Below are 14,324 nucleotides of genomic sequence, written 5' to 3'. Positions count from 1 at the left end.
CCAGTGGTTCCACAATGTCAATTTCAAGCCCCATTTTTTAATATGGAGTTGAATATATATAATTTAGTTATAACAGAATATATATATATATATATATATATATATTAGTCGCATAAAATGGCAGTGACTATATAGATAAATTTAATTTGTAATTCGATTAAAAAATGGTTATTGAATGGGGGGAAAATGACTTCAGTTTACATCTTCATTGTATGTTTTTTGCATTTTAATTAAGCTGTTTTCATTAAAATGCTAAAAAATATTTAATATATTAATGATATTATTATATAATAATATATATAATAATAAAATATACATCTAAATTCCCCCAATATTGCAATAACTTTCAGAAGAAAATCAACACTTAAATTATTATTACAAAGAAAAATCTTATTCTTTGTGAGAATATTCACAAATATATCCTGTATAATTCAGGAATATACAGCCTGTGTTATTTTATTATGATTATTACATTGATCTTCATCGTTTTCTCCTGAATGTTTTTTCTGTGATTTATTAGAGCGATAATCTGTGTGCACACCTCATGAGAAGTAGTTTAATTAACGCTTGTGCATTTTGGATTTGGGAATGCTTTGTAGTGGACTAATATTTGACATGTCATGTGATTTGTATCACTGACTGTGGTTTTGAACAGCAAATGATGTTCCTCATTTTCAGGCCTACAGGGAATCTGCAGATTTCCATAAATTCGAACATAAAGTCATCCTTCATAAAGTTTTAGACATTTCCTAGCCTTTGCGTAGTTGTTTGTGGAATATAATTTGATTATACTTTCAGCTATCAATAGGAATGTAATATTCTCAGCTCCCTGAAATTATTCCATAGAATCCCACTGATTTCCTCCTAAAATTGGCTAAAAAAAAGTCACTTTCAAAGCAGATTCTGTGTGGGCCTGTTCATTTTCTGAAATACTGGTGTGACACGTTTTGTTTGGCCTTGCTTCCTCACCGCACTGGATTATTCTCTCCCCCCTCCATCCATTTCTGCCCCTCTTCCTCCCCCCGTGGTGGCACAGCGTGAACTCAGCGTCAGGTAGAGTAGCACTGCTCATCATCTTCTCACTTCCTGTCACTGCCTGCACAACCGCCCTTGACAGAAGTTCCCCTTTAGCACTGATCTGGGGTTAGTCCCGACAATCAAATTCAGAAATGATCATATTCAGAACGGTTACAAAAGCAGAAATGAAAAAACTGGCCTTAGATCAGTCCGCAGGGGGCAACTTATACAGCCGCTTATAACTGTCCCCTTTCCAGCATGATGGAATCTTCCTCCTCCTGATCACTGTTGCACTTCCTGTAGTGACCAAAAGAGGGCAGTGTCTCTTTATGTTGACTGCTAATTGTCACATTGGCCATCATCGGCAGTAGTGTGGTTCAGTTTTCAAAAAATATATCAAATAAATTTGAATATCATGAAAACACATCTGTAATATTTCATCTAAACATAATAAAAATATATATATTATTTTAATTTTTATTTCAATTTATTTCAGTGTTATTTTAATATTATTTATTTACTAGTATAGTGTTAATTGATATTTTAAATTAGTTTTATTTTTATATTTTATATAGTTTTTATAGCAATTGTTAGGTACTTTTGTTACTTTTAGTAGTTTTTTTTTTTTTTAAGTAGTTTCAATTTTAGTTTTAGTAATTTTTGTATTTGTTTTAGTTTTGTACATGTTAAATATTTAAATATAAAAATACATTTTTAATATTTTATTTGTATTTTTTTATATATTTGATTAGATTTTTTTCAGTTGTAGGTTTAGTATTTTTTGTACTTGCGTTCATATTTATTAAATATTTAAATATAAAAATATTTAATTTTATTTGTATTTTGTATTTTAAATTAGATTTTTATTTTAGTTTTAATAAATGTAGTACTTTATATTTATATTTTATTTCAACTTTCAGTAATTTAATAGCTTAATAACAACACTGATTTAGGTTTTAATTTTTAATATTTTAGTTCAATATAATTCTCATATTTAAATTTTTATATTATATAATTTATTTAGTTATTTATTTTATTTGGGGGTAACATATGAGCCTGTAGTGTTCTTAACTGGTTTTATAAGATTTACACAAATAAGTCTTAATTTTTTATTGACAAAAAAAAAAGAAAAAAAAAAAGAAAATGTCCATGAGTAATAACAGGGCCCAGCTTTATTACCAGATACAGACCCACACTAATATATTCACAGCTATGATGTTTGCGAAACCAGCACTGATCAATCCGGTAATGAGCAGCAGTAAAGCATCATGGGATGGATGTCTCATCATATGATATTAGATGGGAGGATAGATGCCTTGTGCTGCAGTCAGGAGGGAGGCAGATACCTTCTGTTTTTCCACCCTTGAGTGTTTTACAGCAGACACCCTCCCTGCATGCTGTGTCTAAAAATATGTGGCTGTCTTCCTCCCCTTGACCTCTCTTTCTCTTAATTTCTCTTGCTCTTTCTTTCTTTCCCCTCTTGTTCTCTCGCTCTCTCTCTCTTTCTCTCTCTCTCTCTCTCTCTCTCTCTCTCTCTCTCTCTCTCTCTGTTCTCTGTAGCTATTGTTGAACACGGCATCTCGCACGCAGTGAAGTTTCCTATGTCTACTACAAAGAGTTTAATTTTTCCGTTGGGCTAGAAACGACAGCAGATGAGTGTGTGTGTGTGTGAGAGAGAGAGAGACAGACAGGAGAGGAAGAGAGAGAGAAACATGAGGAAGTACAGCCCCCGACACAGGATGTAGCAGACCTTTGTGTCAGTGAGAGTGAATGAGAGGATGACAGCTACAACAGGACCCACAGCAAAACTGACATTTTTCTCAAAAAAAAAAAGAAAGGTGCATTTGCATGGTACTGTCAACATTTGCACGGCTCAAAGAAGAGGTTCATGCAAACAACAACAAAAAAAGAAAATTCATCATTTATTCACTCTCAGTCGCTCTAAACTCGTATGGTTTACTTTTAGGGTGGAGTATCATACACTACCTCACGATTTCTCATGAGATAAATGTCACAATTCAGTATGCCATGATGCATTACAATATCATAATTGGATCATTTTTGAAACTGAGGAGGGAATCTGCTGTTTTAATCTCTCATGCAGATCCCGTCACGTCACTGGTGTCACTACACCAGTTTAACAGTTCACATTTTATTCACACAACCGGCTTCAGAAATTTAAATTGTGTTTGTGTATGTTTAAATATGGTGTGTAAATGGTACTGTTCACCCACAAATGAAACTGCTGTCATCATTTACTCACCCTCATGTCTTTCCAAACCCAGACCTTTATTTTCGTGACACAAATTAAGATATTTTTAATATTCTCTCATTTTTGTCCATCTGTTGAATGTCTACAAAAGCAAAATTTTCACACTTTAAAAAATGAAAAAGAAGTTGTAAAAGTAGTCCATATGAACAGAGCGGTGTAATCCAAGTCTTCTGAAGAGATACAAGTGCTTTATATGATGAATAGATTTAATTTAGACTTTTATATATAGACATTGATCAGCGCACATATATATAGAGCACATCAAATATGGTAAATGGAAGTTAAACCATGTTTGCTTGACAGTGAATGAATGATGACAACATTTTCATTTTTGCGTAATGTTAATTTCAGTATCGAAATCTGTCAAACCTTTCGTTGACTACTTTTTTTTCTTGACTAATACGAGACGACACCAAGGTCATTAAACAATAACTGTGACTATATCAACATGCAACTTTGTTGATGAAAAAAGACAAAACGAAATGTAGTTAAAAAATAAAAACTTTTGGTTTTTGTTGAAAAAAATAGGAGAATTATGGTTGCGGTCACGAGTTTAAATCCCCCTGTTATGTGGCTGTGTATAGTTGTTTATTTTAAAGACCCATAGGTGGCGTTGAGGTCCTTGATTGGTGGATGCAGCATGATGTCACCGAGCTTCCGGGATAAATGGCGTGGATGGCGACAATGGAGTCTCTCGCTGGTCTCTCGCTGGGCTGGTCTCTCGCTCCGCGATTTTCCCCTCGCTGCGGTTTCTTTTGAGATCGCATCATCCGCTCTCATCGCTTTCTTGGGGCGTTTAGTCTTTCTTTTGTCATAGTTTGGTTTCAGAGCTTTTCTCTTAAGGCGGGTGCACACTGTGCGATTTTGGCCATGATTTGGTTGTCTGAGACGAATTTTGCAAATCCTAAAAGATTCCTATAATCTTATGCAAAAATCTGTAGTCTTTGATCGCTAGTTTGACATGTTCACCGACAGCCGATTAATGACCGATGCGATCAAATTTTACCTCAGACGAAATTCTGGCAGTGTCAGAAAATTTGGCACACAGTCCCGCAGTGTGACTTCTCCTACGATGAACGTCAAATTGTCTTTGTTTTTCAAGACAAGCCATTATCAAAATTAACGGTAGAGATTTCTTTCTTAGCCACCGTTTCAGTCCCGCGTGTAATGCAGCTCACTATCACCAAATGTGACAAGCGCTGCGATAATCTGAAAACAAGTAAGCTGGAATTTAGCGATCTCTATTGATATATTCTGTTTAAATTAATATATCTGTGTTCCTTCGTGAGTCGCTTACGCTGTTTGCTGCGACTTAATCTGTAATAAATCCAAACATGGATCTTGACTATATTGTTTGCGATTTTGGTTGCTGAATAAATGCACTTACGCAACCTCTATTTGACAATACAAAGTCTTTTTTGCTGTTGTTTTAATAGAAAAACATTAATGTAATTTTAAACTATTGGAATTGCTATTAATTTCAAACATGCATTTTAGTCTAGGACTTGTCTTAGCCTGGTCTGTGAAACCGGGGGTTGATGAGGTAAAATAAACCATTATGCCACCATTATTTAACCAGTTTTCTTTGACTAAAATGCCCAGACTTTTAGTCAACTAAAAATTGACTAAACAAAAACAGGACAAGGTTGACTAAATATGATGATAACTAAAAAGTTAATTTGACAGTTCTTCTGAACACAAAGGAAGATAATTGGAAGAATGTTTGTAACTAAGCAGATCTCATCCCCCATTGACTACCATAGTATTTTTTATTTTTTTTTTTATTTTTTTTCCCTACTATGGTAGTCAATGGGGATCCATTCATACAGGTTTGGAACTTGAGGGTGAGTAAATGATGACAGAATTTTCATTTTTGTGTGATCTATCCCTTAAGACTAAACTGAAAAAAAAAAAAAAAAACAGCTGATGAAATGAACACTATTTTTGAGTGAACTATCCCTTTAAGACGAGGTCAATGACATCAGAATTCATTGGTTCCGTTACTGTTCTTCATTGACGTCAAACCTGTCATAACTCATCATAACATGCCATATTTGAACATACATAAATTTCCATCATTTGCCAACAAAAAGCTTTCATAAGACTTCAGAAGACTTTTATTACATAAAAGTTGTATGCTGTTGTTGATAGAAGCAGGATATTCTGCTACTTTTGTGTTCCATGATGACAGAATCTTTGATTTTGGGTGAACTGTCCCTGAATTACATTATCAGTGCTGGATGGTTCAATCACAGAACTGTGTGCTGAAGTGCCGATGGCAGCTGTCACACTCTTGTTCCACTCTGAGTCATGTGACCACCTCATCCTCCTTCACCTGATAGTGTGTGACGTCTCTTTTCTTTTCCCTCTCTTCCTGTTGTCATTGTCTGTTTTTCTGTTGTTTGTCACTTCCCCCACAGAGAAAGCTCCGCTGGGATATGTGAGGAGATTTTGCTTTTTTTTTTTTGCTTTTTTTTGGTGTTTTTGCTGTTGTATTACAAACCAGAAGTAGAACAAAAGGGATCATGGTGTGATTTTCAAAGACTGCATATTGTCATATGAATGTATTAACAAAGCAGTTCATTTAAATGTAAAACCATTACATAAATTTTCTGCATGATTTGTTGACAGGATGCAGTCTTTGACATGAATGCTTGTGAAATTGAATCATAGGATGCCCCCCAAAAAAACTGACCTACCCAGAGCTCGTAAAGTTTTCTAACAGATGTTATTAACAAACCATTTATGTAAGAGTGTACAGTGGCTTCAAAAAGAATTTGAACACTTAATCCACATGTTTGAATTTTTGGGGTCGGTTTGAATGTTTTGTTTTTGAAGTATATGCTCACCAAGGCTGCATTTATTTGATCAAAAATACAGTAAAAAATAATATTTTTAAAATAAATGTTTTCTATTATAAAATGTAATTTATTCCTGTGTTCAAAGCTGAATTTTCAGCATCAATACCTCTAGTATTCAGTGTCCCATGATCCTTCAGAAATCATTCTGATATGCTGATTTGATGCACAAGAAACATTTCCCATTATTATCAATGCTGAAAACCGTTCTGCTGCTTCATAATTTTTTCTGATTTTTTTTTTTTCGATTAACAAAAGAACATTTATTAGATATTCGAAATATATTTAATAGAAATATAATTTTTTTTAAATTATAAATACATTTACTGTCACACTTGTTCAATTTAATGTGTCCTTGCTTGAATAAAACTATTAATTTCTTTCCAAAAAATCATACCGACCTCAAAGTTTCGGAAGATAGCGTATCAAACCAAAAACAACGTCACAAGGACGCTTTACAAACAAATCATTTCACAAAAAGAAACTTTAAAAGGTAAGACTAAAAGAGTCAGTGTACTTTTTGAGGCCACCTTTATAGCTGTCTTATTTATGACTAAACACTAACTCGTAGATGGGTCAGCTTTTTCATTTGGAGGCTGTCCTTTGGTTCTCTATTATATAAATAGTTGCTTTATGCTTACAATTCCTCGCTTCATGCTCTCCCCTAACATTAATGTACCATTTGAATGATCAGCGTTTGGGTGACACTAGTAGCTACTGTGTGAGCATGTGTCTCTGTCTGCCTGTGCAGCGTTTGAATGAACATACAATGCTGTTAATGCCACTGCGCTGACAGCTTCCTGTCTGTTTCTGTCTCTTGTCGGTGATGATGGTCACAGGGCGGCACTAGCATCAGCCCATCAGGCACAGCCTCTTCCACAGACTCTTAGTGTTCTGGAGAGCACTCCGCAGGTCCGCGGCATGCACACCATCATCAGGTCAGACACACACTCACAACCTTTGCTGTGACGCGTGGGAAGCGCATTGTTGCGGCAGAGTACGCATTGTGTATCCGGACTAACTGTACAACATCTCATATGGCTGAACTAGTGTCTAGTAACATAGAAAGACCTAATGGAAAAACTTAAATAATAAAAATAATATTTATTTGAGATCAACTATATGTCCATGCTGTGGTTTTGTTTCTACTGGAATCCAGATTTTACATTAGAAATTCATGTGATGACCCAACACAGTACTAAAGTGTGCGTTGTACAAAAGTAAACAATAAACGAATTATAAACATGACATAAGCTGAATGGGAAAATGTACAGTTTTGCAAATGTGAACACCAGCAGAATGTAATGTCACAGTGTCTGCTACTCAAGTGTAGGTCTTTTTTCTTTTTCTTTTTTTCTTTTTTTTTTTCCAGTTTTGTAGTTTTGTGTGTGATTTTATTTTATTTTTTTTTGTTTTGTTTTTTTGTATTTTTGTTTAATTTTCTTTTAGTTAGGTTTTGTTTTAATTTTGTTCTGTTTTTTTGTTTTGTAGTTTTTTTTGTTTGTTTTTGTTCTTTTTTTTTGTAGTTTTTTTTTTTTTTTTGACCTTTAGTTTTAGTCTTGTGTTTTTTGTTGTTTTTTGTTTGATGTTTAGTTTTTGTATTTTTGTTTAGTAGTTTTTTATTTTTATTTTTTTGTTTTGTTCTGTAGTTTTTTTGTTTGTTTAGTTTTAGTCTTGTGTTTTTGTTTTGTAGTTTGTTTTATTTTATTAATTAATTAATTTATTTTTTGTTTAGTTTTCGGTATTTTATTAGACCTGTGACCCATTCTTGTGTGGCAACTGCAAGAATAAGACTGTCCCTCATCTGCCAACTACCAATAACAAGTAGCAGAAGCCAGTGGCTGGAATTTATTCATTTCGAAATTTTCTTTGCCTTTGTCCATGCCACAAGCTGTCTGTGGTTATGCCAGGCTATGACATAAACTAACGGCTGTGGCATATTAAAAAAGGGCAAAGCGTACAACATGTCCTGTCTTACTGGTGGTTTGGAAAATTGCATTTGTCCATCCATTTTATGTCTTAAATGTCTGATTAATCATGTTAAACCCAGTGAAACTGTGACATAATAATAAATAAATATATAAAATTATATTGTGTAAAATATTTTGAATGAAAGGTTACAAAGAAGATCTCCCATTCTAACAATTCAAACACTCTTTGAACTCTCTTTTTTTTTTTTCTCTTTTTTAATCTGAATATAAGTGGTTTTATCATCAGTGCTTGTGTTTCAGAAATAAAGAGACCAGTCGAGACGAGTTCATCTTCTACTCCAAGAGGTTAATGCGGCTCCTCATCGAGAGAGCACTGTCCTTCCTTCCATCTCAGGTGAGAAAACAGTTATAGAGAGTGAAGAAGGAAGGTATGCTGGGGAATTTTTAGATCAGCCTAGTAATGGCACATGAACGGATTTGAAAGTGTGGGCATGGAGGCCTCGTCTTGATCATGGAAACTTGGCTCACTTGTCCACCGCAGTGGAAATTCAGACTAACAAACACAGCCTGAGAGAAATCGGCTTATCAACAAGCAGCAGCGGCAGCGACGACACAACGACCTTTACACTTAAAATACTCACAAGAGAACTGCAGTGATCTAGTGAGCTTCATCATGTTGCTGCTGACATTTTGCTGTGGCTTTTAATCAGAGAGGAAGATCAGTGTAGCTACATTTGATATGCTTGGACAAAAAACTACTTGACGTTGCAGTTTGTCTGTTATCTGCTGCAGGTCCACATTGTTCAGACCCCACAAGGAGAGGATTATGAGGGCAGAACCTTCCATGGGAAGAGGGTAAGAAAACAATGTGCCTCTAGATCCATTGAAATGTCTTTTTATTGATCTCTTTAGCAGTTCAGCTTAATGAAACTGTTTGTTTTGGGATTTTCTCTGTTGCATAGAAAGGTGGTTGTTCTCTGTTGTTTAGAGATATTCAGGCCTTAAAAGGAAATCACACCCTTTTCTGTATTTTGAACAGATTACGGGTGTGTCAATTCTCAGGGCAGGAGAGACCATGGAGCCCGCGCTTAGAGCCGTGTGCAAAGACGTCCGCATTGGCAAAATCCTCATCCAGACCAATCAGGACACAGGAGAGCCTGAGGTACCACCCCTTTCTGCTGTTACTACCGCCCAACATTTACACAAATCAGATCAAGTGAGCAGGATGACGTAGATAATTTATTTTTATTTTAAAAGATTTTTGTTAAATTTCAGTATCCATAAAAGGAGCTAAACATTTTGTGAGCCCTAAATTGGCTCAAAACATTTCCGTGATATAGTATTTTGTGTCTGTACAGTTTATAGGTGTTTTATCATTTCTTTCTCCATTTTGCTGCCTTAAAGTGTAATATGTTTTACTTTTTTATTTAAAGGTTTTTGTTTTGTTTTTTGGAAAAAGAATTTTGTGTTTGTGTAATTTTTGGTCTGTCAGTCAGTTAAAATAAGTTAAATCATGCTTAATCTCAATTGTTTCATAGTTAATATATTCAGTTTCTTTGAGGGAAGAAAACAAATTAATATGTGAAATTATTGGTTCATTGTGGAATATGTGCGTATATTTAAATGCAGTGAAGCGACGTATATGTCTGCAGCAGTGCTCTAGTCTCACTCGCGTCTTTCTGTTCTTCTGTTCAACTATAGGTTTCTAAGAAATCACACTTATTAAAAATAATCGCATGTACTCGTTGATTTTGACTGCCCTGTTAATTTTTTTTTATTTTTAATTACATTTTATGTATCTATTCATGTGTTTGATTCATTCGTTTAAACACATTGCTGCACATAAACACTTTCAAGTTCTACACAAGCAGGCCAATCTCTAATCATAAGAAAAAAAGTAATTATACTTTGCTTAAGGCGACACTACAGGCTTTTTTCAATTTTGAGATTTTGGGCTTTTTGACTGTTAATAAAGTGTTTTTTCAGACTAGTGGTAAGGAAACATCCAAAATCCACCTTTTAAGCATTTATTTTTTGGCACTTTATCTATTTGTGTCTATAGATTTCAATTACAAGACACATTTTTAAAGGCCGTTTTCTCAAAATGAGTTTTTTCTCCTACACTGAGCCATATATCTCCGTTTCTGTTTTTTAGTGATAAAAAGATCTCCTCTGTAAAAACCTTTGACTCTAATATGTTGAAAAAATGAAATGGGAATTCTGAACCTGACTTCATCCAATGGTCAGATTTTTTTGTACTAGAAATGTATGCAAATTAGTGCATTTTTAAGTAAACAATGCCTCATTTGCATATTTAAACATAACATTTTAGAAAACTTGTAATACAAAAAATGTTTGAAATTCTTATTGTAATCAATCCACTGCGGAATTAAGGTGATAATTATTAGGTTTTTTTTACCCTATTCACCTGCAGTGCCTCGCCTTAAAGGAAAATGAAGAATTTTTTTTTTTTTTTTTTTAAATGACCATTAAGGTTTTTAGCAATGTGACGCAAGTTGTAACACATTGTCTTCATTGTGCACAATATCATATAGAATAAAACAAATTTTAAAAAGGTATTAAACATTTAAATAATTGCATGTACTCGTTTGTTAATTTTGACAGCCATGTTTTTATATATATATAATATATATATATATATATATATATATATATATATATATATATATATATATATATATTTTTTTTTTTTTTTTTTTTTTTTAATGTATTTATTAGTGTTGTCAAAATTAATGCGTTAACACATGCGATTAATTGTTTCATTTTAACGTGTTAAAAATATTTAACGCAAATAATGTAGCATCCATTTTTTCCCTGTTATTCTTTAGCTAGCGTTACATTCTATGATCACGCTATCATTCATTGAAGTGCTATTAAACCGTTTAAGCGTGATAAGACACAAAAAATAACTTAAATCTGTACTGATGCTCTAGCTGTCTGTGAATCTCCTGTCTGTGTGACACACACACGACTCATGTGCACAGAAAGCCGCTCATTCAGACAGTGCGCCAGAACACCGGCCGCATTGAGTTCTCTTTCGCACTTAAACAGACAAAAACACACAAGTATGCCAAATTACCCGCTTTGAGTATTCTTTTTTTAAATTAGTTAAATAAAGTCTTACTTAAGAGATGTGAGGACATCGGATGTGTATCAGATCAATTTGTTTTCAGTATGACTTAAATTATAAGTAGACACTTCAAGCTTTCTAAAGACATCTCTCTCTTGTCTGTGTGATAAATATTAGCTGAGTTTCAGTTCATTATTCAGATGTTTCAGAAAGTTTCTCATGGAGACAGAGACAGCTGAAAGCGCATCCTATTTATTTTCTTTATTTTACAAAAACGCAAGGTTTTATTGTTATTGTGAATGTACACAAATAAAGGTTGACCCTTTATATTTTATAATGATTTCTTACACTAATCTGTATGGCCCAAAATGACAGAGCACTTTAAGTTGTTTCTGCTGTCATGAGGAATAAATCCAAATTTTATGTTTTCATCCAGCTGCACTACTTGCGTCTACCCAAAGACATCGGCGAAGATCATGTGATCCTGATGGACTGCACTGTGTCCACTGGGGCGGCAGCCATGATGGCCATCAGAGTGTTGCTGGTAAGACTGTATTTGAGCTGTTTCTCACAGCTGCAACAGCTCTAGCGTCTAATGGAACTGATGGTGTGCAGTGGCACAGGCACACACGCCTACTCAAGCACCACATGTAGAGCGGCCCAGTTTGTTTGTCTGTGAGTGTAGGCGTAGCAGTGAAACCTCACTATCTGACAGCGGCCGTAGAGCATGACATAACTTCACACATTCTCACATATTAATTCTACAGTCGATCCAAGGCAGAGCTGCTGTATTTATCAGTTGTTCGATGCCTGCTTAAACAAATAAACTTCTCTTAGAGCACACTTATCATGCGCTCACCAGTTTATTCTAAATATGATTTGTCTACTATGTATTCATCACAAGAGATGCATGATCTAAAAAATCCTCCACATCTGAAATTATTATATGTGGACCATCTGAAAGTATTATATTTATGGGAAATGAATGACCGACTCCTTTGTCCTGCTTAAGCACTGCTGTGTAGACACACTTCATACCGTGTGTGTGTGTGTGTGTGTGTGTGCAGGATCATGATGTTCAGGAGGAGAAGATCCTGCTGGTTTCTCTGCTCATGGCTGAGATGGGTGTTCATTCCGTGGCCTACGCCTTCCCTCAGGTCAAAATCATCACCACCGCCGTCGACAAGAAGGTCAATGACCTCTTCCACATCATCCCTGGTATAGGTGAGACATTGCTTTATTTGCTTGACAGTGGTCTGATTACCTTCACGCCTTCAAGTTTAGGATTAAGTTACATTTACACAAACAGGCCTCTCACATAACATAGCCAACATATCTCACATAACCAGCCATATTTCACCCTAAATCATAAGAAATTATAAACTATACTTTGCTTAAAAAAAAACATCGACTTATTTTTCAAGAGCCAGTAAGGTTTTTATCAATGTGACAATTAATTCATATATATTATTATTATATATTAATTGGGGTCAGTAATTTTTTTTTTTTTTTTTTTTTTTTTTTAAATGTATAATGTTACAAAAGATTTCTATTCCAAATAAATGCTGTTCTTCTTTTTCATCAAAGAATCCTGAATATATATATATATAAAGTTCAACAACATTTATTTGGAATAGAAATCTTCATTTTCATTTTTCAGGATTATTTGATGGAAAAAGTATGCGTGTGTATATGTATGTATGTGTGCATGCGTATGTATGTTTTTGTTTACATGGTTTATGAGGACACAAATGTGTATAATGACATGGATATTACAACGTAAACATGGTTTATGAGGACACTTCCTGTGTCCTCGTAAACTGAATGGCTTAAAAAACATACTAAACAGTGGGGTTTTTTTTGAAATTCAAAAAATGCAGACGGTTTTCTGTGATGGGTAGGTTTCGGGGTAGGGGGATAGAATATGCATACAGTATAAAAACCATTACGTCTATGGAGAGTCCCCGTAAACCATATATACAAGTAAGTGTGTGTGTGTGTAAGCAGGGTTTGACATTAACTTTTTTGCTCACCAGCCACTGTGGCTAGTGGTTTTCCAAATTTACTAGCCACTCAGCATTTTCACTGGCCACAGTTTTGACATCGATACCATGGGGAAAAACTGCCATATAGATATTATTAATATTATCTCATAATTTGGCAGCAGGTATATTAGGCTGCTGTCACTTTAAGACCTGACGCACAGATCCATTATACTGTTACACATGCGCTTTCTTTCTCAACTGTTTACATTCACATAAAACACCAAGACTGCCATTTTGACTTCATTTTGTGTGTGTTTGACTGTTTACACTCAAAAATACACTGTAAAAAAAATCCTCGTAAAATCACAGTGGTGATGAGTCACATGATGAATCAAAGCTCATTGCAAGCAGCATTCCAAAAGCTGAGAAGGACAATACTAATATATAGAAGGTGCACACAGTGTCATTCACACAAACACATTAGATGTAACATAAAACTCTAATGTACATAATTAATTAGAAAAAACTAAGAAAAACTAAGAAGAAATTATTATTTCAACGGAAATACATCAAATATGAAGTGTCACGGAGGGAATTGTGGGAATGTCAATTTACGGTTTTTCACTGTAAATTATACAAGGACTTATTTTTCACTTCCAAAAATGGTAAATTTAACGGTATTTTACTGGAAAATTACATTAAATATACTGTTAGATCTAGTACAGTTATTCACCGTATTTAGTACGGAAACTTTCTGTAAACCAATTAACTGTTTTTCACCGTAGCATTTTTACAGTCTTTTACCATTAAAATCACAGTCATTTTTTACAGTGTAGTGAAAAAGAACTCAATTTAGTACTGAGAGGTGGTTTATGTGCACACATTTGAGCATAAAATCTGTGGGAATTAGTAAAATTATGCACAATTCCAATTCACAGCCCTGTAACATTAACAATATTCATCCGAAGCAAATGAGTGAGGGGAGGCGGGTTTGTGTGTCAACTCGCTGTTGGAGAGATGAGAGAGTGAGAAAGCACAGCTGGTATCGTGTATCTATACTACAGAAGATGAGTATTGGAAGCGTTTCAGATATTTCAGTATCGATATTTCAAAAAATGGATATTTTTAACAACACTACATTGCGCTTAGTTTATTATTTCAGATGCCTTT

General features: G+C 34.4%; 1 protein-coding gene across 6 annotated transcripts in view; it reads left to right on the top strand.

Moving 5' to 3' along the window:
- The window catches only part of uckl1b (uridine-cytidine kinase 1-like 1b), a 40,382-nt gene that overhangs the window by 22,854 nt on the left and 3,204 nt on the right, over nt 1-14,324 (top strand). For 4 of the 6 annotated variants that reach the window (XM_051879495.1, XM_051879500.1, XM_051879497.1 and 1 more), the window contains exons 8-14: nt 5,710-5,729; nt 6,987-7,085; nt 8,379-8,472; nt 8,871-8,933; nt 9,118-9,240; nt 11,606-11,713; nt 12,237-12,393. In XM_051879495.1, coding sequence (XP_051735455.1) covers nt 5,710-5,729; nt 6,987-7,085; nt 8,379-8,472; nt 8,871-8,933; nt 9,118-9,240; nt 11,606-11,713; nt 12,237-12,393 — 664 coding nt within the window. Of the gene's footprint in view, nt 1-1,036; nt 1,054-5,709; nt 5,730-6,986; nt 7,086-8,378; nt 8,473-8,870; nt 8,934-9,117; nt 9,241-11,605; nt 11,714-12,236; nt 12,394-14,324 lie in introns of all 6 variants that reach the window. The other 2 variants (XM_051879496.1, XM_051879498.1) reach the window with 1 other exon arrangement.

Source organism: Ctenopharyngodon idella, chromosome 22 (assembly GCF_019924925.1).
Source record: "Ctenopharyngodon idella isolate HZGC_01 chromosome 22, HZGC01, whole genome shotgun sequence".
Taxonomy (NCBI): domain Eukaryota; kingdom Metazoa; phylum Chordata; class Actinopteri; order Cypriniformes; family Xenocyprididae; genus Ctenopharyngodon; species Ctenopharyngodon idella.
The sequence above is the reverse complement of the archived record's forward strand: the minus strand, read 5'-3'. Positions and strand labels throughout refer to the sequence as shown.